This window comes from Saccoglossus kowalevskii, chromosome 17, assembly GCF_978046115.1.
Source record: "Saccoglossus kowalevskii chromosome 17, keSacKowa6.1, whole genome shotgun sequence".
In the NCBI taxonomy this organism is placed as follows: Eukaryota; Metazoa; Hemichordata; class Enteropneusta; family Harrimaniidae; genus Saccoglossus; species Saccoglossus kowalevskii.
Window position 1 is genome coordinate 10,867,521 of NC_140657.1, and position 25,931 is coordinate 10,893,451.

At 34.0% G+C, this 25,931-nt stretch overlaps 1 protein-coding gene across 1 annotated transcript in view; it reads right to left on the reverse strand.

The window, feature by feature from the left end:
* LOC102807216 (protein SCAI-like) overlaps positions 1-25,931 on the reverse strand; it is an 80,780-nt gene that overhangs the window by 19,234 nt on the left and 35,615 nt on the right. Inside the window, exon 3 of the mRNA XM_085491846.1 lies at positions 5,231-5,317. Within this exon, the coding sequence (XP_085347972.1) occupies positions 5,231-5,317 (87 nt within the window). The remainder of the gene's footprint in view (positions 1-5,230; positions 5,318-25,931) is intronic.

Below are 25,931 nucleotides of genomic sequence, written 5' to 3' on the forward strand. Positions count from 1 at the left end.
AAATGTTCTACGTCACTGCGCCCATAATCAGATTGAAGCATGGATTTTAGTCTCAAAAACAGTCAACAAAATTAACCAGCAAAACCAAGCTGAACTTTTGTGAGTGCTGCCATTTTCAAGAAGTGTTGAAACAACAAGTCTTTACATTTGTGTGAAGTGAATATGAAGGAATATAATAAACTATGCTCCTACTTCTACAAAACTGAAAGGAAGACAATGGACTGTCTCAGAGATAAGAACCAACTTCCTCTGAAGGATGGTGTTCATCGAGCCAACACATTTGTGTTGATAAACAATCTAATGCACGCTTTTAATGGAAATCACAAGAACAAGTTTTGACCTTGGTGCGACATGAACTAATTAATGCCAGTGACTCCTTTGATACCTGGCTAAAGCTTGGTAATGCTTCAGTTTGTACTTGTGATCTGCGCAACAGGCAAAGTCGCCATCTTTGTTTATATGAGACCAATACATGTATCTTGTGCATGCGCAATGACCACCATCGTTTAATGTTTTTTTCACGACCAGAACCATCAGGATAGTTTTACAACAGAAGATAAGTCCAGCACAGAAAAATATGAACTCTTGAACCACGTCCATCCATTAAAATTGATAGAGTCTGTAAAGGTCTACCATACTTTCAGATTTTTTTAAAACATAGTTATCTCCTGTATGCCCCAAAGCAAAGATGTCATGTAATACATGTTATGTACTACAAGGAAACACAGTATGAGGAATGGAATTGGCGTACTTTAGCTCAATTAAAAATACAGGTAGGAGAGGATGAATGTGGGACAGCAATAATAAATCATGCCATTTGATACTAAAGTAAAAACTACATTTTTGTAATCATAATTAATTTCATCTACGTAGAATTATTATGCTCACAGTCCAAAATACTGCAAACGCATTGGATGTATATTAACCTTCTCACCACCACCAGTTACCTATTTTCATCACAAATTCATAAAATAGTTCTGTTTATAGTCTGCACAAAAATAGAAAAATTATTGTTTGTCTGAATGAGTAAAATCTGATAATTTACTGATACATGTATTTTGTCTGTTGGCTCCAAAATTATGGTTCATTTTCAGGAATATTGAAGAATATTAGAATAAAACTAAAGAAAAATTTGGGCAAAAAAGTCTGGTGGTGAAAAGGTTAACCCTGACAGCGCCTTATTACTACATGTACATGTATGAATGCAAAAGGGCATACATTAATTCAAAAAGTGACCAAAAATATTTTTTTTATTTTGTTTTTCCATATTCTATATATTCGAACACTAATGTTGATAATCTTCTTGAAATTCTCCATTTTGTCTACTGGCAAAAATTTCCCCTTGTTTGGATATCTCATAAAAGCACAGTACATAAATTGTGTACTGCCTATGACAGTATATGGGATAAACCAAAAATCCTGGAAGAAAAACTATGACTACAAATAAACAATCACTGTTAATGAATTAATACAGAGTTATAACTTGAATACTTTTGTCTATCAAATCAGAAGACTTCTACTAAAGGCCTAGGGACTACTGAATACTGTCTGATTTATCACCTGACGGATTTGTCTATTAGACAATTATCTAACACAACAAATCACTGTAGTATTCAGTGGTAATGACAAACTATTACTCTGTTTGTGTGCATTCCAACAAAAAATGCATGTCAGACACCCCAAGCAACTTACTTTTCCATTAGTCATAAAATTAAACAACCGGAGTATTATTAATATATTCACTTTTAAATTTTTAAGACAACTACAAAATGTAAACTACTACACTTGGTGCAACAAAGGCATTCCTTCATCTTTACAAGTATTTATGAATTTCAATGGCAGTTGAATCAAACAAGCCAATCAACAAGCACAGAGTGCAGCAACATCATTGGAAAACATTCCATTGTTATTCAATTGGTCAACATAAACCTTTTGTTTCAGTTTGAATCGTGAAATTTTTAAATATTTCTAAACATGAAAGGAATGCCTTTGTTGCACTGAAAGTACGAGTAAAACCCAAACCTTAGTTTCATGAACTTATTATACAGAGCCAATTTTGGTAACAAATCATGTAAACGATACAAGACTGATAACTAAAAAGCAAAAACTGTAATTCCCATCAAAATAACAAATCATTATTTCAGTATTAGTATAGGGATTCACAATCAGATTAAAGACTGATACATGTATGGAGGTTGCAGATTTTCTGCCCATGTAGGTTGCACTCCTAAAGGAAGCCAATTAAAGGAGATCAGACACACACATCAAAATATTTATTTAGTTTATAATGACACAATTGTGATAATTTTCTGATGCTTTCACTTGAGTGCAGTCAACTCAAAATACTTAAGGCAACAATTAGTTCACAAGGCACTTGGTCATTCTTACACGACTGGAATTATTCTGTGTAAACCCTGAATTAACAAGACATGAATGTCACAGTCCCCATCATTTAATTATAAAATGATACATAGAACATCTGCAAACAGGTGAATTATATGTGGGTACAACTCATCATAAAGTGATTTCCCTTAATCTAGTATTGTACTGATAACTAAAAACTTCCATTGACCAATGTCCAAAACCTCAGAGAACACAAGTGCAACCAAACTGTCTCATAAATAAATGAAAGAAACCGCATTCATAAATCTGAGTAAACCTTGATGTACCTTTAATAACAACTTGACTTCTTTGGTCTTTGTATATTACCAGGACCTGGGTTTGTTACAGTATCACCACTATAATTCCCATCAAAATGTAGCCCTGACCCCCCTCTACAGTTTTCACTGAGATTAGTAATAGTATCCTCTAGCTGCTGAAAACTGAAGCTATATTTATACCACATGTGTCAATGTGCTTGGCCAAGATTTATAAACAGTAACTGCAAAGTGTTTTCGCTGATATTCAACTTTGTGACCAGGTATTTCAGTAATGGCTCTTTATGATGGAATGCAATTTTTACAGTTTAAAGACACAATATACAACAACATTCCTGACCTCTTTTTTAAAGATTTCAGCGTTAATTTTTCATAAAACCAAACAAAAAACAAGCAGCCTCTCGGCTGAGATAGCTCCGCTGTTAGCAATGCACATTTCAATTAAAGAACAGAAGATATCATTAGAAAATGAACAATATGCATAGTATCAATGCAATGGGACTTGCAGTTTTCAACAAGAATTCAAAAATATCATTTTTCACCATAAATGATTGGGGTTTTTAACAAGAAGAAAATATCACTTTTTACCAAAAATGACAAAATATTCATCAAAATTAGAGAATTGAAAATATCATCATGAAATGAACAAATTTGAGAGTGGTCCATACGTAGTATCTATATATGTAATATCAAAGCAATTGGAATTGTCGTTTTTAACAAGAAGTCGAAAATAACACTTTTTACCAAAAATGACAAAAATATTCACCAAAATTAGAGAATTAAAGATATCATTACAAAGTGAACAAATCTGAGAGAGGTCCACATGTAGTACCTATATATGTAATATCAAAGCAATTGGACTTGCGGTTTCTAACAAGAAGTTGAAAATATCACTTTTTACCAAAAATGACAAAAATATTCACCAAAATTAGAAAATTAAAGATATCATTATGAAATGAACAAATTTGAGAGTGGTCCACATGTAGTACCTATATATGTATTATCAAAGCAATTGGACTTGTGGTTTTTAACAAGAAGTCAAAAATATCACTTTTTACCAAAAATGACAAAAATATTCACCAAAATTAGAGAATTAAAGATATCATTACAAAATGAACAAATCTGAGAGAGGTCCACATTTAGTACCTATATATGTAATATCAAAGCAATTGGACTTGCAGTTTTTAACAAGAAGTTGAAAATATCACTTTTTACCAAAAATATTCACCAAAATTAGAGAATTGAAGATATGATCATGAAATGAACAAATCTGAGAGAGGTCTACCCAAGGTACATATACACCAAGTATCAACGCATTCAGGCTTGTAGTTTTCAAGAAGAAGTCGAAAATGTAAAATATTGACACAGACGACAGACCACGGACGACGACAATCACTCATATGATAAGCTCCGCGCGACAAAGTCGACAGCGAAGCTAAAAACATGCTGCTCTCTTAATTGTTCTTATTGTAAATGTCAGTAGACAATCAGGCACAATCTTGTGATTACCTTTGCATTGATTCAGAATTTGTAGTGACATTTCTTGTTTTATCCTAATAGTAGTGTACTACCTTTGATACAGCACTAATTGCACATGGCTTTAACATAAAGTGCACAATATAGATAGCAAAGCCCAGTAGTCCTTTGCTGCAACACTGTTATTAATGAAACAGTTAATGGTTTTGTCAGGGCATGTCTACTCATGCGTTATCTTGCCAATCTGTGAGCTGTTCTCAGGAACTCATGCAGTTCAATTTCAGAACATTTTATATTAAGATGAAATGAAATAATCTGAAGCCTTGTTCACAGTCAAACAGAGGGTTTGACATATTTGTAAATATCCCTTATCAGTTGGCAAAACCTATGTTCTGTTCATTGTGGTTCATATTAAGCTTGGCATTTACACCTATTCACATACTATTGAGCACTGCTAGTGGAATTTTTTTTAAACTCAGAAATTTTGTTCACATATGATTATAGCGTTTAACACAGAAATAAAGGTCACACTGACCCTCTGACTCTGTTCTAAACAAGCTCAGGATGAGACTGGGTTAATCTGTTCACCTTATGAGTGCAACCACACACATGCTAACTGAAGAACTTTCAAACTGAAAGCAAAAATTAACTTTATTGTTTAAAAAAGGCATGTTCATAAAATATAATATAATATTGCCTCTTGGAGAAACAAACTGAATTCTCACATCAAGAAGTGGAGTAAATTCTTGAAATGAATTACCAGCATGTAGATAGCTTCACAAAGACCACTGTTATGGCCTTTTATTACATGTAATTAATTACCAGTTACACTGTAGCCTCGTTATAACCAATTCTTTGGGGGACATATAATTAGTTTGTTATAGTGAAATGTTCACTACATGTATAATGAACCACATAATACATTGGGTTTGTAGTGATCGGGAGACATGTTATGAATTCATTATATCAGGAAATTCATTATAAAGGTGTTCATTATATTGAGGTTACAGTGTATCTATATATGCTATATAAAGTTTGAAAGTATGCCCCAATAAAAAAGTTGTTTTAAATACAAAAAAAAGAACTTCCAAACTTACTAATAATGATAATACAGCTGTCCAATCTTGGAAGCGATTTCACCAATCTGCCACCTTTTTAAACCATATTTTGTGTCTAAAATTTGTCTGCAACAAAGCAAAAGAAAGAGCAATGTGTTAGTAATATTGATGCGTGTCATAAAAACAAGCTTTCTACACACCAGGATGTATACATGTATATTAGACACCAATTGATCATTGCAGTGTCCATGTAATACCAGGTAGGAATATGTGTCAGTCGGAATCTTTTATTTTAATATACAGTAGAACATGTGTATACATGTAGCAACCACCTAAAAGTACTTAAAGGGGAGCAGAGGTCTGGCTTTTGTCACACTGTACATGAAATTTGAGATTTATGAATGAATTCTGGTGATAAAAACAACTTGTATGTGCTGCAAAATGCCCTCAATATAAAATGGGCTGTGAAGTAGACGACAAACGGCCACTTTGCATGGCATTATTTGAATTAAACTTTTTTTTCTTATATTCTTTAATGAACCTTAATTTTGGAGACAAAACAGATAAAATTTGAGTCAATTTTCAGTTTTCACTAAATTTGTCTATTTTTGTCCTAATCTTCTGAAGGAAGATCAATATTTTATCTACGGATACAATGATTCAGGGATTATTTTAAACAAGGGAACAGGGACGCAGCGCCCTCATGCTATGGCCATGCACCCGTCACCCTGGGAAGCAGATCCTCTGGCAACTATAAAATTCTGATTGACCAGGGATCACATGTTGCCATAGTCTTCAACTGTGACCTGTCTGATAGTACCGGGTAATTTTGGTCCCAAGGAAGCTGTAGAATGCTCCATTTTAACTTAGAATTATCAAAAACTCCACACCCTGGTAGGGAGAACCCTATCTCCCCCACTTGGTGGCGCTGCTGAATTGCAGTGCTCTCTCTTGCAGTTTTTTCTAGAAAAACCCCTGATGATTGGTTCTCAGAAACAAGTCACTGTGTCTGCACACATGAAGAAAATGTATTAACTAGTGCAACATTCTATGTGCACAAATTTTTTTCCTCACTTATCTTTTAAAGCAAAAAAAACACGCAATCAGCCTTGTGCATAGAGGGCAGTACGATAGTGAATCACGATGTCTCGTTTAAAGTAGAATCTATATTCACACATAATTATAGTTAACAACCATGTGCAATCCGTGATGAGTGTACATTAAATTGATGCATTATACTTTATCAGAGGTGCATTACTTGGGGTTTGCAACTTGCATAGTACTGTATGGTGACATCATGTCAAGATCCCATTCAAGTCTCTTCTCGTAGATAGCGAGACTGAGGCTACGACCTTCTGACATGACGCATATCAATGTTCAAGGTTTGTAATGAAAAAAATAAACTTTTCTTGTCACTATCATAGTGAAAAATGTAATACATCGAAAATGTACAGAAAATATAGTTCTCGTAATCCGTCATATCGTGGGCAGCTATTTTGATCCACCTGGACATCCCAGTATCCTAGTTACCTCGGGCATGCGCATTTGCATTTTTTCTGAGTTGGAACGTTTATGCGAGAGCGAGATTGTGACGGGATCTTGGTATCATGTCACCGTAGTTACAAACCCCAAGTAATGTACCTCTGACTTTATCCAATGTAACCATTCTCATCATTCTAGTTGTGGTTTTCATATTCTAACAGTATATGTATATGTACTGAGAAAATCCTCTTTGATTTCACTGTTGTGTGGGCATGCAGCCATGCAGCACTGAATCAAGCCTGTAATATCTGGACAGACGTGACAACTATGCCTGACATTACAAATACAACAGCCTTACATGTACAGGTGTACATGTATGTCATCTGACACTGTCAAGCATCAGCATCCTGGAACCTACAATGACAGTTCAGTATACCTACAGGTAGCTCTTAAAGCGGGGGAGTCGTTACCTGCGCATGCGTCAGATGGCCATAGCATGTCATTTTTTACAAACAAGAGTTTACCCATGAGCCTTTGCATTTTTAGCCGCGTGTTGTTATCGTCGCTTAGGACTCAATTCCAGCACGTGCGCAGGTGACCACCCTCCTGCTTTAAGAGCAAAGTATACGACTGGTATAGCGCAAGTCACAATAATAGTAATTTGAGTTACATGTAAATTGAATGAAAGTCAGTTATTGGGTACAATACAGGTTGTGGTGTACCATAGATTCTAGCAAGCCCACCAGTGTCTGGAATAGCTGTGAATATCTTACATTCACAGTCTGTGTTATTGATTAGATGATAAACAAATAAAGTATGTTGCTAATATGAATATACTAATATACTAATTTTCTGATGAGAGTTAACCCTAGCCTGACATGTAGACATGAGTGGCGCCTTCACCGGCCGAACAGCATCAGACCTCACTAACGCCTGACAGAATACGGTAGTGTATGTCTCGTTGGCAAGATTGTGAATTCACAAAGTCCACACCTTCTTGCAATGAGTTTCAATGAATATTCATTTTGGTGGTCATGGTAACACCATCAATTAAAGTTGTGTTTGCATTGTCGGCGAAAAATACAGACTGTTTACAAGAAAATGATAAACATTAGGCGGAAATAAACTCTGCCTTGAATGGTTACTTTTTGATGGTACTAACTAATGTTCCTTCAATTTGATTGGTATCAACAAAAATTCGTTGAGGAAAGTGAAAAACTACTTCGCTCTGTCAGGCGTGTGTTGGGTTTGGAGCACCGCAGAGGGCGCAACCCACACGACCTTGTCACACTAAGTTAACTACTTCTAAATTTCAAAGTTAAGAGTGGGACATAAGCAAAAGGGTAGATGGATACCCAAGCTGCAAAGATTCATGATCTGTCCTATTAAATTGCGCTATACTATACCAGGAAGATTTATGCATGTGTCAGGTACATGTACTAATGATAACTCATCAGTATTCGTAGCAGGATTCCTTGCATTAACATTCAATGAGGAATTACAAATGCAATTGTGTATTCAGGTGTTGCTGCCAAGTATTTTGTAACAACAGAGAATACAAATATTTGCACTACAGAACCAGGTTTTATGTGAACAGCTGATTGCAGAATTATGTTTTACATACACAAGTTAAACACTATTATTCAGCTTTATTCAATAAAATTCAACTGATTCAAGATTTGCTTACTGATGATAAAATGAAAAATAACCAGTAATTGTAAAATGCACAGGTTATGCAATTAGTAATTTAAGTTATACTGTAAAATACTTTATTTTTGGTTGGAACTAATTTTCGCTATTTTCGCAGAAGGAATGATTCGGTGAAAATAAAATTCAGTGAATATACCCTTTTTCTATATTTCACATTCAACTCATCAGAAATCAGTGAAAATAAAATCCATAGAAAACACCCAAAAACGCTTTTCAGCGAAAATTAATTCCAGCTAAAATAAAGTATTTCACAGTACTTGAAAATACTTTTAATTAAACACTCCCCAAATCGAGTATGAACATTTTATAGAACCCAGAGGGAAGACACCCATTTAATAGAAGAGTCATATTAGTGCCATGCTATGTGCTGTTCCTACTCCTTTGGGAGACAGATAACAATCAACCACAGATGTGTATATCAGATTTCAAAATGATCTTTTGAGACTTGGGGTCATAAATCAGATTTTAAAAGCCAGATTTTCAAAATTGTTTCCTTGGCATATCTTATGATTTACATGTACCTTGCATGCTAATGTCATAAGAAGAGGATTATGATTTTAAGAAAATGCATAACACAAAATTATTGTGGTGGAAAAACAGTGAAGCAAAAATATCAAATTAAAAAAAACAAGTCAGAGATATGGCACGAGAACCACATTCATTAATACAAAATGGCCACCAGTCGGCCATTTTGAATCTTATCTGAAAAACAAAATTACTTGCACCAAGGTCCCATAATGTCTATGGTATATACCAAGTTTGAACAAAATCCATCTGTAAACAGCCGAGAAATGCTTGATTTTTGGGATTTTTTAGCACAAAAATGGCCGCCATTCGACCATCTTGAATCAGATCGTAAAACAAAATGATGTGCATCAAGGTCCTATAATGTCTAATGTATATACCAAGTTTGAACAAAATCCATTTGTAAACAGCCGAGAAATACTTGATTTTTGGGATTTTTTAGCACAAAAATGGCCGCCATTCGACCATCTTGAATCAGATCGTAAAACAAAATGATGTGCATCAAGGTCCTATAATGTCTAATGTATATACCAAGTTTGAACAAAATCCATCTATAAACAGCCGAGAAATGCTTGATTTTTAGGATTTTTTAGCACAAAAAATGGCCGCCATTCGACCATCTTGAATCAGATCGTAAAATAAAATGATGTGCATCAAGGTCCTATAATGTCTAATGTATATACCAAGTTTGAACAAAATCCATTTGTAAACAGCCGAGAAATACTTGATTTTAAGGATTTTTTAGCACCAAAATGGCCGCCATTCGACCATCTTGAATCAGATCGTGAAACAAATTGACGTGCATATGTATAATATCATGTATGATGTATGTGTGAAGTTTGATTGTGATTGATTCAGGCATTTCTAAGATACAGGTTTGGACGCACGCACAGACGCACGCACGCACACACAGAGGTCAAAACATAAGTCCCTGTTTTCGGAATTAGAGAATTGAAGATATCATTACAAAATGAACAAATCTGAGAGAGATCCACATGTAGTATCTATATATGTAATATCAAAGCAATTGGACTTGCAGTTTTTAACAAGAAGTCGAAAATATCACTTTTTACCAAAAATGACAAAAATATTCACCAAAATTAGAGAATTGAAGATATCATCATGAAATGAACAAATCTGAGAGAGGTCTACCCAAGGTACATTTGTACATATACACCAAGTATCAAAGCATTCAGGCTTGTAGTTTTCAAGAAGAAGTCGAAAAAGTAAAACATTGACACGGACGACGCCGGACAATCACTCATATGATAAGCTCCGCTCGACAAAATTTCAGTTTTCTTTTGAAAAACAATGATAATGTATTTTATGGTAGTCAGCTGATGAGGATGGACCAATCAAATCACAACACCTCAGACAGATGCAGTTTTGGATAATATCAAATAGCTTAAATATATAAATTAAACATTGCATATATAATTTAATTTAATTTAATAAATAATTTAAAATAATACAATTTACATGTATAATAATACAGTCCTGGAGTCCTGTGATAATTTAATCATACCAGTAATATCTAATATGTGTATAAATTAATAAATATTACACTTAGTTCTATTTGTGTACTTTGGAATTACTTTCACTTGGATTTTATTTTAACTTTTTTGTAAAGCAGCAAAACTAAAATTCAAGTAATTTGGGACAAACATATATGAAATAAATTACATGTGTCACCTTCATTTTTTTTTTCGAGAATAAATTCCAGGAACAATCGAGTAATCCACAGAAGTATATTTTAAATTTTTATGTTTTAAACTTTTTGCCAGATTTTTGAAAATTAGTCACGCAAAAACAAACCAATAAATACTCGTAATTCTTTTGTTTTGCATCGCATCATTAATATCAGAATTCCAAATTGAGATGGTATATGCCTTGAAATTAAGTCGTCTTACCTTTCCGAGGACAGATAACATACATTTTGTATGACACATTTTGACAGTACCAGAGCGATGAAACTTAAACAAATATTGGCTAAGATGTTATAGGGCTAATATTGGATGGAATGAAATATGCTGAGAGTGACTAAGCGATTGAGTAAGTGCTTTAGAAGTAAGAATAGCAATTAGGAGTGTTGTAGACACCATCCAGGGAATATGAAACAAATTGAATGAATCATAGTACATCTGTTATGTCATCAATCTTTGTTTCTTGGCAGTCACTATGGATTCATTTGTCTTCAGGTCCCCATATTGAGAGGCAGTGTCCTTCTAGCTCATAAGACAACACAATCATACCCAATATGGAGCACATTGTCCTCATATGGAGTGGTAGTATCCTTCTGGCTCATAAGAAAACACAATTGTGCCCAATATGGAACACATTACCCCCATATGAAGAGGCAGTGTCCTTCTGGCTCATAAGACAAAACAATCGTGCCCAATATGGAGTATAGTGTTCCCATATGGAGAGACAGTATTCTTCTAGTCCATAAGACAATATAATAGTGCCCAATATGGAGTACAGTGTTCCCATACGGATAAGACAGATAATCAGTCAAAGCATGTCAGAGATACATTTGTATGGCTCTAGAAGCCCAATCATTAAAACAAAATGGCCGCCAGTCAGCCATTTTGAATCCGATTTGAAAAATAAAATGATGTGCATCAGAAACCTGTATTGTCTAATGTATGTTATATTTAAGTTTGAACAAAATCCAACCATAAATGCTTGATATTTGATGATTTTTTAGCACGAAAATGGCCACCATTCGGCCATTTTGAATAGGATCGTCAAACCAATATATCTGTATATCTATGACATGATGTATAATGAATGTTTAAAATTTGAACATAATCAGTCAAAGAAAGTCAGAGATATGACATGAGAACCACATTCATTAAAACAAAATTGCCGCCAGTCGTCCATTTTGAATCTTATCTGAAAAACAAATTTAAATTATTTGCATCAAGGTACCATAATGTCTAATGTATATACCAAGTTTGAACAAAATCTATCTGTAAACAGCTGAGAAATGCTTGATTTTAATGATTTTTTAGCACAAAAATAGCCGCCATTTGGCCATCTTAAATCAGATCGTTGAACAAATTGATGTGCATATGTATAATATCATGTATGATGTATGTGTGAAGTTTGATTATGATTGGTCCAGGCATTTCTAAGATACAGGTCTGGACGCACACACGGAAGCACAGATGCACAAGGGTCAAAACATAAGTCCCCGTTTTCGGACTGCGTTCGAACGGGTACTAAATATGGAGTATTCTGTATTTCACAGGCAACCAATGGAGCTTAGCTTACAGCTGGACTCAAGAATGACTATGATTAGATACCCTGGATTGGAAATACTATACAATAAATAGTGCACAAATTAGGACTTCAGTTTTCCAGATAGAAACTTTCCAATTTGTGATATTCTGGAAAATTAAAGCAGATTTACATACAAGACTGACATGAGTGGCATAGACAGATGGTTGTAAAAATGCCTTGGAGATTACATACATTCCACTGATAGGTAACCAAAGTGTTGTCTACATTACTGTGGCCCCCAAACACCAAAACAGCAACATTGCCATCTAAGTCGCTAACTGGTTTCTTATGTGCGCCAGCAGATCATTACACCATTGGAAAAAGGTGGGTCAAACCAACCTCAACAGGAGACGTCAAACTAATGGTGAGGAACTCAGACACTTTGAATATAAATAGAAGATCACTATGTAGTTGCCTTTCAATTTCATTCATTCATTCATTCATGTAAATTGCTATATATTAAATGGCAGAGTAAACGAAATAAAATACTCAAAAAACAAAATGTACTCCACATTTTGGAATGTAGTCTCTGGTGTGTCTGGTACACGTCATAATGCTCGTAAATGCATGCATTTAGCTGAATTGCGCACACTCGTAAAAATTGTTTGAACTAACCAGTTCTAATTATGTAATGGACATGAGACGCGCAACAGCCTACATATAACAGACACAAGCAGCCAGTCAGCTGAATCAGCTGAGCTGATATTAGCTGATAAAGCCAAAAATTAACTAATCATTATGTAAAATAGGTAATTATTTTGCACAGTTTTTTACCCAAAACTAATTAAATCTGTTCAGAGTTCATTAGTTGAGAGCATCTATGTACCAAGTTTCATCAAAATCCAGTGAGTGGTTCTTTAGATATCAGTGGAACAGTTATGAAACAGCTAACAATTAGCTAATTATCAAGCAAATTAGGTAATTAATATGCAAGTATTTTTACCAAAATCTAATAAAATCTGCGCATTAGCCCAGAGCTATGCACCAAGTTTCATCAATAAACGATGTATGGTTCTTGAGATACAAACTGCATCAGTGGAACAGATGGACACACACACACACACGCACACACACACACACATACAGACACACCATGGAACTATAAACCTATAGTTCCATGGACACACTAACTGTAAAAGACTCCCATTGTGTGCTTCAAGTAAAAAAGAAGTTGAAAATTTAAAGTTTGTGCCGAAGGACAATGATTGACAATCAGTAATATAAATAGCTCTGCTCAACTCTGTTGACAGCGGGCTAAATACGCAACACAGTTTCAGTAAAAATCTCTCTGTGCATCAGTCAGACAAACAAGAAAGTTCATACATGTACAACTCAAATAACACTCATTAAAATTGCTTTACTCAGTTATGCAATATTATGAAATCAGAGATGCGAACATATTCCATTAATGTTACCATAGTTTTTGGGAATGAAAATACATTTCTCCATCACTGGTTGCCATAGAAACACACCTAACTGATTAGTAGATGCAAAGCTGCATGAATATAATAAATGTTTTATAGAATCTTTTCAAAGGATGATGCATAGATGGAGGTTTGTGAAATATTAAAACCTCTCCATTAAAAAAAACATAGGTCGAGATTGACAGAGAATTTTAAAACATTTTCCATTAAATCATTAAGTTTCAGAAAGGATAATGTTGGCTGATGGTTGTGCAAGTTCTTTAAAACGGTCAATTAAGACGTTATACATATATAATTTATCCAAAAGGTTAAACAAACTAATGCGATGTATGCTGTATTCAACTCCTTGACATTTATTTGACCTCTAACTTTTGATATTCAACCTTTTGACCTTTACCCTCCCCCAAACACCAAAGGCAAGTTTTGTTTCCCACACAAAATGAACCTGCATTATATTTCCATATTTTTTTCAAAAATTCAGACCAATTTACAACAAAATTAAAGAAAAATACAGAAATGTGTCCAAAATGTTAGTGGGAACACTTAAAAGGTTATGATTGAGAAAGCAGGACGTTGGCTACATCAATTTTTTAAAAGGTCAACTGAGAACTGATGCATAAAGAAAGAATTTATCTGACAGGTAAAAATAATTTATTTATCTCAGAATTGTGTGTTGTGATTTATATTGGAATATAAGGTGTAAGTTATTTAGTAGAACATTGTTTTTCAAATAAAACGATATAAATTAAAGTGCGAGTGAAATAACCTGAAAGAGTGATAGTACAGTGACAGCCAGTAATGAGAAAATTGGATTTTTATTTCCAAGTCGTATGTATTCATTTTATATTGATGTGTATAATGAACCATGGAATACATTAAGATAAACAACATGTATGTACTTTCACTGTTTGTATATTTTTGCCTGTATTTAGGGAAAAAAATCAAGGTATTCAGTATTTTTCTGAAAGAGATCACAATGAAAACACATATTGCAGGGTATTCACTGGCTCAAGTAAATTAGTTTTGAGGGAAAAAGAATGGTTAAAAAGCAATAACATTATTTATCTAAAAAGGATCAGAATGCAAACTTATTACACACGGTATTTCGGGTTCAAGTAAATTATTTTTGAGGGAAAAGAAATGGTTAAAAAGCAATAACATTATTTATCTAAAAAGGATCAGAATGCAAACTTATTACACACGGTATTTCGGGTTCAAGTAAATTATTTTTGAGGGAAAAGAAATGGTTAAAAAGCAATAACATTATTTATCTAAAAAGGATCAGAATGCAAACTTATTACACACAGTATTTCAGGCTATTCAGGTTCAAGTAAATTATTTTTGAGGGAAAAAGAATTGTTAAAAAGCAATAACATATTGCAAGTTTCAGGGATAAACTGACAATATTATAGTATGATCAGTGAAGGGTAAAATTTAATTAACATGTGTACACTGTATGTTTGTGATGTTGCACCCAAACATTATGACCCTAGCATGCATAAAGAGCCAGGTCTATCTACCTGCACCTAATTACATGCAATCTCTTCAACTCTGCACAGCATGACATTAGCACTAAGTATTTAAATACAGCTAATATTACAGTCTCTTGGGGAAAACGACAACTTGATCCATCAACTTCAACGCCATAATGAGATTCTATCCACGTTCGCTACTAAACGTGATATTTATACTAGTATTCAGCACAGCAAGACAAATATAAAGGAACTGACAATTTGAACACGGTAGGGAAAATTACCAAATGAATTTATTACAACAGAATGGTTCTAATAATATTTCCGATGGTAAAATAGAGAATAAACAAATTCTAGTTATGCGCATAAATCACTAACTCGATATAAATAGAAGTCAAAAGATTTGCATTAATTTGCATATTGAATGTTGATTTGCATATCACTATGGAAACAAGACATGTGTATCTTTACTGACATCAAATGATATGGCATACAACAAAGGAATATTTTTTTGTTTTGAAACATTTAAGTTGGAGAGCTGAATTCATATCATCGCAGTATATTGAGCAGACCCCCCAAATCTGCTTCCCTGGCTGCAATATTAGAGAGGAAACTTCCTTAAAGTAAAAGAATTGATGACAAACTGATACACTATTTCTGAAAATCAGAGTAGTTATGAGTTATATTGCCACTAGAGTGTGCTAGAGAAGCCTCTAGAGGAAGATACAGTCAAATTAAATGGAAGAGCACATGTACATATACTTTTCCAGCGGTTGATGCAATTAGTGAATGATTTAGTTTATCTCTCTAGTGGCCAACAGAGTATCTTCTATTGGTGGATGAAGCATTCTATGGTTCTAGTGACCAACCAAGCTATTTCTAGTGGCTGTTGGAGCTCTCTCTCTCGGTTGATACAGCACCCTCTAGTTGCTCATTTTAGTAGTTGACAACTTTTTCCCAATAGGTGACGATTCCCTCTAGTGGAAGATAGAGCTCCCACTTGTGACAGACAAAGTCCCCTCTAGTGGCCAATCAACCTTTCTCTGATGAAACTCCCTCCATTGGTTAATAGAGCACCCTCCAGTAGCTCACTTTAGTGGTTGACCGCTTCTTCTAATATGCGACAAAGCTTCCTCTAAGTGGTCAACAAAGCTCTCTCTATTGACTGATAGAGCTGCCTTTATTGAATGATGGTAAGAGCTCCATCTATTGGCTGGAAGAGATCCCTCTAGTAGATTGTAGAGCTTCCACCAGTTGCTAACAAAGTTTCCTCTAGTGGCTGCTGAAGATCCCTCTAGAGGCTTGTCATGAGATACATGTATCCTTGTATGATATTGACATAAGCGAGACAGCCTAGAATCAGCTCAGTCAAATTCAATACAATTGTTGCATGCAGGGAATTCCCAATATAAAATTATGATAGACCTAGCTTAATACACTGATGACATTTTCAATCAATCAACCAACCAATCAAATTGTATGATTATATCAGACTATAGTATGATTCATTGACCATCATTTAGGGTGTTGTACAGCTGTACATGCAGGAGAGGTCTTACAGAGGTTTTACAGGAGAGGTCTTATAGAGGTCTTCTGGAAGAGGTCATATGGGAGTGGTCTTCCAAGAGAAGTCTTACGGCAGAGATCTTACGACAGAGTTCTTACGACAGAGTTCTTACGGCAGAGGTCTTCCAGCAGAGGTCTTCCAGCAGAGGACTTTCAGGAGGAGTCTTAGGGGAGGGGTCTTACGGGAGAGATCTTACAGGAGAAGTCTCACAAGAGAGATCTCACAGGAGAGGTTTTACAGGAGAGGTCTTAACAAGCTTTCAAAGAACTTGTAGTATTTATTCCATGATATTTCAAGCTATCAAAGGGGGTGCACATCTGCTTACAGTTTGCATTGAAGACACTTTGCCTTGAGTGCGAGTTTAATCTTGCATATGTTGCATGTTTATATGTTCGTAATTTTTCTGTGAAAAACATTCTTAGACTATATTTACAGACAGATACTCCCTACTGATGCTACATAACACACTTGAAAGTAGCTGAGCCTAACCTAAACTATTTGTTTACATTGCATGGCTATGAGCTAAAGTCTAAGTTCAACTTATACAGTATTCATTAAGGAAAACTATACCAACTACAGGTGCATATTAATCATTTTGATCATGACACTTTAAAAGTATGTTTTATCAGTGACCAGCATCATGCTCTCCAATGCACAAAGTTGTTACTAGCCACTAAGGAGTAGAGAGAGCTAATATAATTTAGATGGGGCTGACCTAGAAACTATGAGGACGGTCTGATCTACCAAGTTTGAATGAACACTAAATCTCAATTTACATTTACAAGTTTCATAAAACAAATTTGATGTCCTTGAAAATCAGAGAAAATAGATCATTAAAACCACAAATGACAAGTTATTACTCGGTGTGCTGAAAGCACTTGCTTCAAGACATGTCAATAACCTAAGAGAATTAAGATACTGTCATAGGCAAGATAATGAATGATACTTGAAATACAAATAAGATTATACGCTCTATCGCTGTTTCAAGATTTAATTCTCTAAAACTACTGTGGGCATTTATTATCAGATCAAACCTATGAAAACAAGTTGAAGGAAATACTCTTGATATTATACGTTCATGATAGGAAATATAAATGTTTAGCTTGGACATCCACCACTCTTAAAACAGTTATCTAGTACTGTTTTGACATTTCTGTAAACTGTGAAGTATTTTCACTTGGAATTTTATTTTGCTTCGAAGGGATAAATAAGTAAAAACAAAATGCAGTGAAAATACCTTTTTCCCCATATTTCACATTTAACTCATCAAAAATCAGGGACAACAAACTTCATACAAAACGTCTTTTCAGTGAAAATTAATTTCAGCTAAAACAAGTCATTGAAAATGACACAGTCCCTGTTAAGTTCTCTTTGTGCTCGTCATATTAAAGCGGAGGGGTTGTCGCGAGCGTGTCCTTGAAATTTGAGTTCCAAGTGGCGTATATTCTTGGATTGCAAACAGCAAGAGAGAAAGGTGTCAACAACAATTTGTTTTCAAGATTAGCATTTAAGGCCTTGATCATTTCTCACAATTTATACTCATTTTAGTGACCTTATTGCTGATCTCTCTGGAGACAGTGTTGTGTCTAATAAATACTTAATACTCATTTTACTATTGGGTTTAATATGCACACTGCCACTGGCTTGTCAATCCCAAATTACCACAAAATGATTGCAATTTTCACAATAATCAAATATACATGTACCTGCAAACTCATTGTGTTATTACAAATGGAATAATGTATTTACAGCTATAGAAGTGAACTAGGATGGACAATATGTCGGATATACAAAATGTAGGATGGACAATATGTCAGATATACACAATGTAGGATGGACAATATGTCAGATATACAAAATGTAGGATGGACAATATGTCAGATATACACAATGTAGGATGGACAATATGTCGGATATACAAAATGTAGGATGGACAATATAGAGGATATAGGATGGACAATATGGAGGATATAGGATGGACAATATAGAGGATATAGGATGGACAATATGGAAGATATAGGATGGACAATATGGAGGATATACAAAATGTAGGATGGACAATATGGCAGATATACAAAATGTAGGATGGACAATATAGAGGATATAGGATGGACAATATGGAGGATATAGGATGGACAATATGGAGGATATAGGATGGACAATATGTCGGATATACAAAATGTAGGATGGACAATATAGAGGATATAGGATGGACAATATGGAGGATATAGGATGGACAATATGAAGGATATAGGATGGACAATATGGAGGATATAGGATGGACAATATGGAGGATATACAAAATGTAGGATGGACAATATAGAGGATATACAAAATGTAGGATGGACAATATAGAGGATATACAAAATGTAGGATGGACAATATAGAGGATATACAAAATGTAGGATGGACAATATAGAGGATATATGATGGACAATATGGCAGATATAGGATAGACAATATGGCAGATATAGGATGAACAATATGGTGGATATACAAAATGTAGGATGACAATATAGAGGATGTAGGATGGACAATGGCAGATATAGGATGAACAATATGGTGGATATAGGATGAACAATAAGGTGGATATACAAAATGTAGGATGGACAATATAGAGGATGTAGGATGGACAATATGGCAGATATAGGATGGACAATACGGCGGATATAGAATGACAATATGGTGGATATTGGATTGACAATATGGAGAATATAGGATGGACAATGCGGCGGATATACAGTAGGATGGACAATACGGTGGATATACATGTAGGATGGAAAATACGGCGGATATAGGATGGACAATATGACAGATATAGGATGGACAATATGGTGAATATAGGATGGACAATACGGCGGATATAGGATGGACAATACGGCGGATATAGGATGGACAATACGGCGGATATAGGATGGACAATACGGCGGATATAGGATGGACAATATGGCAGACGAAACAACACAAATATTATATTTTTAGATGATTATAAAACCAAATATTTGCATTTGTTTTTCTGATATTTTACTTTAACCTTTTCACCAGCAGTTCCCTATTTTCTTCAAAAATGGTCCTGTTTATAGTCTACACTTTCTTTCAGAAGACTGGGACAAAAATAGCCAAATTTTTTGATTAAAAAATTGAACCAAATTTTGTCTTTTGGGTTTAAAATTAAGGTTTATTTTCAGAAATATTGAAGAATATAAGAAAAATTTGGACAAGAAAGTCTGGTGGTGAAAAGGTTAAGACCACTCAAACATGGTAGATGATCTACATGTGTAGGTAGATGTACATTTTCAATCACCAAGGCTCTTTTCAATACTTACTCTTTAGCAAGGGACCACAAAATCACAGTGAACATTTAATGTCAAGTACAGTTTTGTATACAATACACAGTAATCAGACTGCTCAGTAACTGCATAGAAACGACAAACGCCTCCAGGTTACAATTAATGATTATTCAGATATTGTTGAAGGTTGTAATCAGTGTACATGGATATCTACTGATTTGCATATCAGCCCAGGGAAGTATATCTTATAGTCCATCACATAGGCTTACGATCTGCGCTATGACTGGTTGGAAAGAACCAGTTATTCATAACAGAAGGTAAAATATAAACAGCATTTTTTGCTGCTTTATTAAATATACATACACATGTATCTGTGTCTGTTAATAAAACAACTAATGGGCAACATTGTCACAGCAAATCACAAATGCTGATTGGTGAACAGCATTTGCATGTATCACTATGCAATGAAATATACTCAATACAATACATTGTATCAAAAAAAAGATGCATGTATTTGCTCTAGTAGAAACATCTACATGTAAAACTAAAATTTTTACCACTGATACCCCTCTTATTATTTATAGTTTTGAATTTTATTATTATTAAACTTATTAGTATTACATGTAGTAAAAAAATTTAACACATTACATTTTACTTTTATACTTAACATAATATTTTCTCTATCTTTATTATTTCATTATTATTATTATTATACTTTGTTATACTTTTATTCTTACTGATAGAAATAATGTACTCTAAAGATGCAATAAATATTATTATTATATTTTTATTATATGTATGGAAAGTATAGTTATGTTATCATGATAGTTATGGTCAAAATAATTATTGCGCTTTTTAGTTTATTGTGATTTTATTGATGATGTGCGTTTAATAGAGGAAATATGGTATCTAGATATTTTGAAGAGCGCGAAGTAGAGCATATCGGCAAATGCCTTTGATGCCTCCTTGAATTTCAAGCCTCAGTGTTCCCATGTATGTTTCCCAGTCTTAGCAAATACACTGATGGGTCTTCTACCTACATGTAGTGATTCTACCATATGCTCCTAGTGTTACATGAAATGAGCCGCATTGTGTACATGCTGTTGCAAGTGATGCATATAATCACCTATAATCATTTAATATTATATCATATTGCAAATTAAGCCACTTAAAATATGAATATTTTGTAATCAGGTGGGAGCTACATGTAAATTTAGGGCTTGTCATATCACACACAAACATTCAAAATAACTATTTGTGAAACATAAAACCAGAACCAGCTTAAAATAAAGCCCTGTACAATAACCACAAAATTCAAACCCAGCTAAGAATAAATCCCTATACAATAACCACAAAAATAAAACCCAACTAAGAATAAATCCCTATACAATAACCACAAAAATAAAACGCAGCTAAGAATAAAGACCTACATGTATACAATAACCACAAAAACAAAACCCAGCTAAGAATAAATCCCTATACAATAACCACAAAAATAAAACGCAGCTAAGAATAAAGACCTACATGTATACAATAACCGCAAAAACAAAACCCAGCTAAGAATAAATCCCTATACAATAACCACAAAAATAAAACGCAGCTAAGAATAAAGACCTACATGTATACAATAACCGCAAAAACAAAACCCAGCTAAGAATAAATCCCTATACAATAACCACAAAAATAAAACGCAGCTAAGAATAAAGACCTACATGTATACAATAACCGCAAAAACAAAACCCAGCTAAGAATAAATCCCTATACAATAACCACAAAAATAAAACGCAGCTAAGAATAAAGACCTACATGTATACAATAACCGCAAAAACAAAACCCAGCTAAGAATACATCCCTATACAATAACCACAAAAATAAAACCCAGCTAAAAATAAAGCCCTATACAATAACCACAAAAAATAAAACCCAGCTAAGAAATCTAAGAAAGCTTAGAAAGAACTCCCGTGTGCTGAGAGTATTGAAGACACATTAAAAATTAATTAAAAATTACTTGTACTTGAGATATTGATGGAATAGCTGAAAACTAATAATGTAAATCAGGTAACTGATATGAACAGATTTGAGTGTAAAACTAATAAGGCCTGCATAATGTAATATGTATGTACCAAGTTTCATTGAAATGTGATTAGAACAAAAAACTATGAATTATTGTTAGAGAATTAATATGAACAAATTTCAACCCAAAATTAATCGGGCCTGTCTATTGTTTCAGAGCATTTATGTACCAAATTGAATTTCAAATGTGATGATCAGTAATTGAAATATCAGTGTTAATTAATTATTTTAATTAGGTGATTAATAAGCATGAATATTTACCAAAAACTAATTGGGTTTCTGTATAGTCCTAGGTTCATTGAAATGTGACAATGAATACTTTTTAATCAAAGAAAGCTTAGAAAGAACTTTTGTGCTGAGAGTATTGGAGACACATTAAAAAATAATTCAAAATTACTTGTACTTGTGATATTGATGGAAAAGCTGAAAACTAATTATGCAAATCAGGTAAATAATATGAACAGATTTGAGTGTAAATCTAATAAGGTCTGCACAGTGTAACATACCATCTATGTACCAAGTTTCATTGAAATGTGATGATTACTGCTTGAAATATCAAAAGCTGAAAATTAATCAATTATGCAAATTAGGTAATTAATATGTACTGATATTACCCTAAAAACTATCAGGTCTGTGCAGTGTCCTATGATATCTATGTACCAAGTTTTATTGAAATGTGATGATTAGTACTTGAGATATCAGTGAAAAAGCTCAAAACTGATTAATCATTATGCAAATTAGGTAATTAATATTGTACAGATTTTTACCCAAAACTAATCAAATCTGCACATTAGTTCAGAGCATCTATGTGCCAAGTTTCATCAAAATCCAATGTATGGTTCTTGAGATATCAGTGGAACAGACACACACAGACACACTAACTGCAAAGACTCCCTTTTTGTGCTTCGCACACGGGAGTCAAAAAGTCCTATACAATATCCACAAAAATAAAACCCAGCTAAGAATAAAGCCCTATACAATAACCACAAAAATAAAACCCAGCTAAGAATAAAGCCCTATACAATAATCACAAAAATAAAACCCAGCTAAGAATAAAGCCCTATACAGTAATTTGAATGAAGTTTGGCTGAGCAGGGGACTAATCAATAAATTATTTCATACCATGAAATGAACGACAAATTGGAATGATGAGTTTTGATTTGGTGAAGCATTGCCTTCATTACACAGATGAGTATAGCAGTTAATACAGCCAAGGGGTATACATGTCTTTTGGTTTCTTCAATCAACTTTTGATTTTCCTCAGAGACATTCTGTTGTCATCTGAGAGAAGTATCCACTATCTACTTCAAATAAATGAGGAGGAAGCGAGACTGAAATTTAAATTGAACCATGTACTGAGTGCATCAGTGTTCTCTCTGAACCTTAATTTTGCAAAAATTCATGTTTCTCAATAAAATTTGACAATCTGAGAAACATTGCATTTAATTTCATGCTTTTTGTATTCAAATACCTGATTCAAGGTGTTTTTTAATACATGAAATCACAACATAGTTCTCAGCGCTTAGGGTTTAGCCATTAGAAACTCGGTGGAAAGGGGTGGGTATAATTACTGTTCAAAATATTTAAAAAACATTTTTTTTACACACCCCCGCCCTGTGATTTTCATTATTTGATTTTTTTAAAGCTCTTTCCGGGCAGATTCTTCTTTTTTTCAAAAATCACCCCCCCAGTTTCTAATTATCAATCCCTTAGGGGGAACACTGATATGCATACAATTTAGCTGTAAAATGTTTACAGTTATCCCCATGTTTTACACATGGCAAGTCATCAAAATCATATTAATATTTTTAACGCATCTCACACAATTGCTTCTAAAAATAAATATGACACATCTCCATGGACTAAGTAACACTGGAAATTTCAGCCAGGAATTTTCTTACAATCATGGTTTTAGACACTTTGACACATCAATATACCACTCAAATACTAATAAATATACCAAATTATAATTTTCATGGAAAGAAAAGTGATTTACATTAAAAGAATAACACTCCATTCTTCATCTGATGACCCACTGACACCAATCAATAATAATTCAATCAAAACAGAATTTTCATATCACCAATAAAAGCAATTTCCTCTAACCTTGCGTCTATTATTGATTTTTGTACAGAAACCGTGAAAATCAGGCAAAGATAACGTTACAGTGAAATTTGATTACTGTTAACTGGTTACTGAGTTAATTTCAGTTATGTCTAACAAACTGATTTGAAAGTACGTTAGGTTGGAAATTTAATACATTATAAAATCTAGCTTCACTTCATAAATAAAATAAAACACTACTTTAATGTAACAGACAGAAATACTAATAAGATAGAATTAACTTGCTAGCAAAAATAAGAAATGTGCACAAGTTTACACACATATAAATTTACAACGATTTTATTTTTATCGAGATCAATCAATTGATGGTCAGTGTGTTTGCTCAGCATCAGGGAGATAGTGGATTCAACTCAGCTGTAGAAAATGATTACCGTCCACTTGTCTTGCTTGTATCATTCTTAGTTAAGGTAGGAAAATGACGTTGAGTCGGGGGGGGGGGTAAAGGTGTGCCTTTTATGTCACATTAGCGCAAGTTAAACAAATTATAGTATTCTTGTCACAATTACTAGTGGATTACGCGAGATATGTGGGATTAGTACAGGTGTCTGTGACCTGTAAGAGATTACTCAACAAAGCACTCGCATGCTGAAGAAAAAAAAATTGTTAGTATAAACTGTTGCTCTTCCCACCAATTAATAGGAGCTTATCTCTTGTATGTTTATATGGTTGGGGCCGAACAAAAGCCAAGTTCAGCCTGTTTGCGCGAAGCAGAACGGAACAGCTTCCTCAATCACATAAGAATCAATTTATTCTCAATATTTGATAATCTGTTTTGAATTTATATGGCAACACCTTCTTGATATTTATATCACCTAATGACCATCCCAATTTCTGGATTTTCTCTCATAACAGGACCTACATTCCTTGAAAAAAACAGGTACGCTCAGAGTAATAATGCAGCTGTATTAATTACCGCTAATGAACAACATTCATTTTCACTGCAATTCAATTAATCTAAAGTTTCTACAGAGAAATTACAGAGGATATCAACTCTTGTGATGCCATTATTTCAATAGAATGTAATGTCCGATCTGGGCTCAACCCCAAGAATTATTGGAAGTGAACTTGAGCTGACTCACGCTAAATGCATTTTACACAGTGGTTTTTTTGTCATTGGGCTCTGATAAAACACTGACATGTAAACAAGATACTGGTAAATGTTGAAAGGATGGTGGTCATTGTCAATGTGCTGTGTTTCATATGCGTCCTACGTGATGTATGTAAACAACATATGAAAAATATAATGTTTACACAAAATTAACCCATGTTGTGTCCCAATCTTCACCTTATAACTCATTGTGATATATGATAAAATCTAATGATTCTTTATCCACAATTCATTTATGTGATGCCTCATTATTAGTTTTAAAACCATACAATATAGAGCAAATTCAACATTTCAGATGGAGCCACAGCAACTTTTACAAAAAAAATGTGCTTGTGATGAACGCTATTATGTATTAGGAAATTCCTATCAGCAGAAATTAAATTCATTTTACATTTAAATGGGACATGTACTGAACACACGCATTTTTTACTGGCACTCTACCATCGCATTACATGGGACTGGTATTGGACACATGCCACATGTAACTGGATTTGCATTGCAACTTTCAAAGCATGAATGAACAAATATTAAATCCAGTGAAAACGCATTTTCGTGATTTGCATGTAAATTACCCACAAATCACTGATTAATACTAACACACACTACACACCAGATTGCAGTTTTCAGGAAATAATTCCACAATATGTACAACATATGTCATCAAATCTATAACATACGCA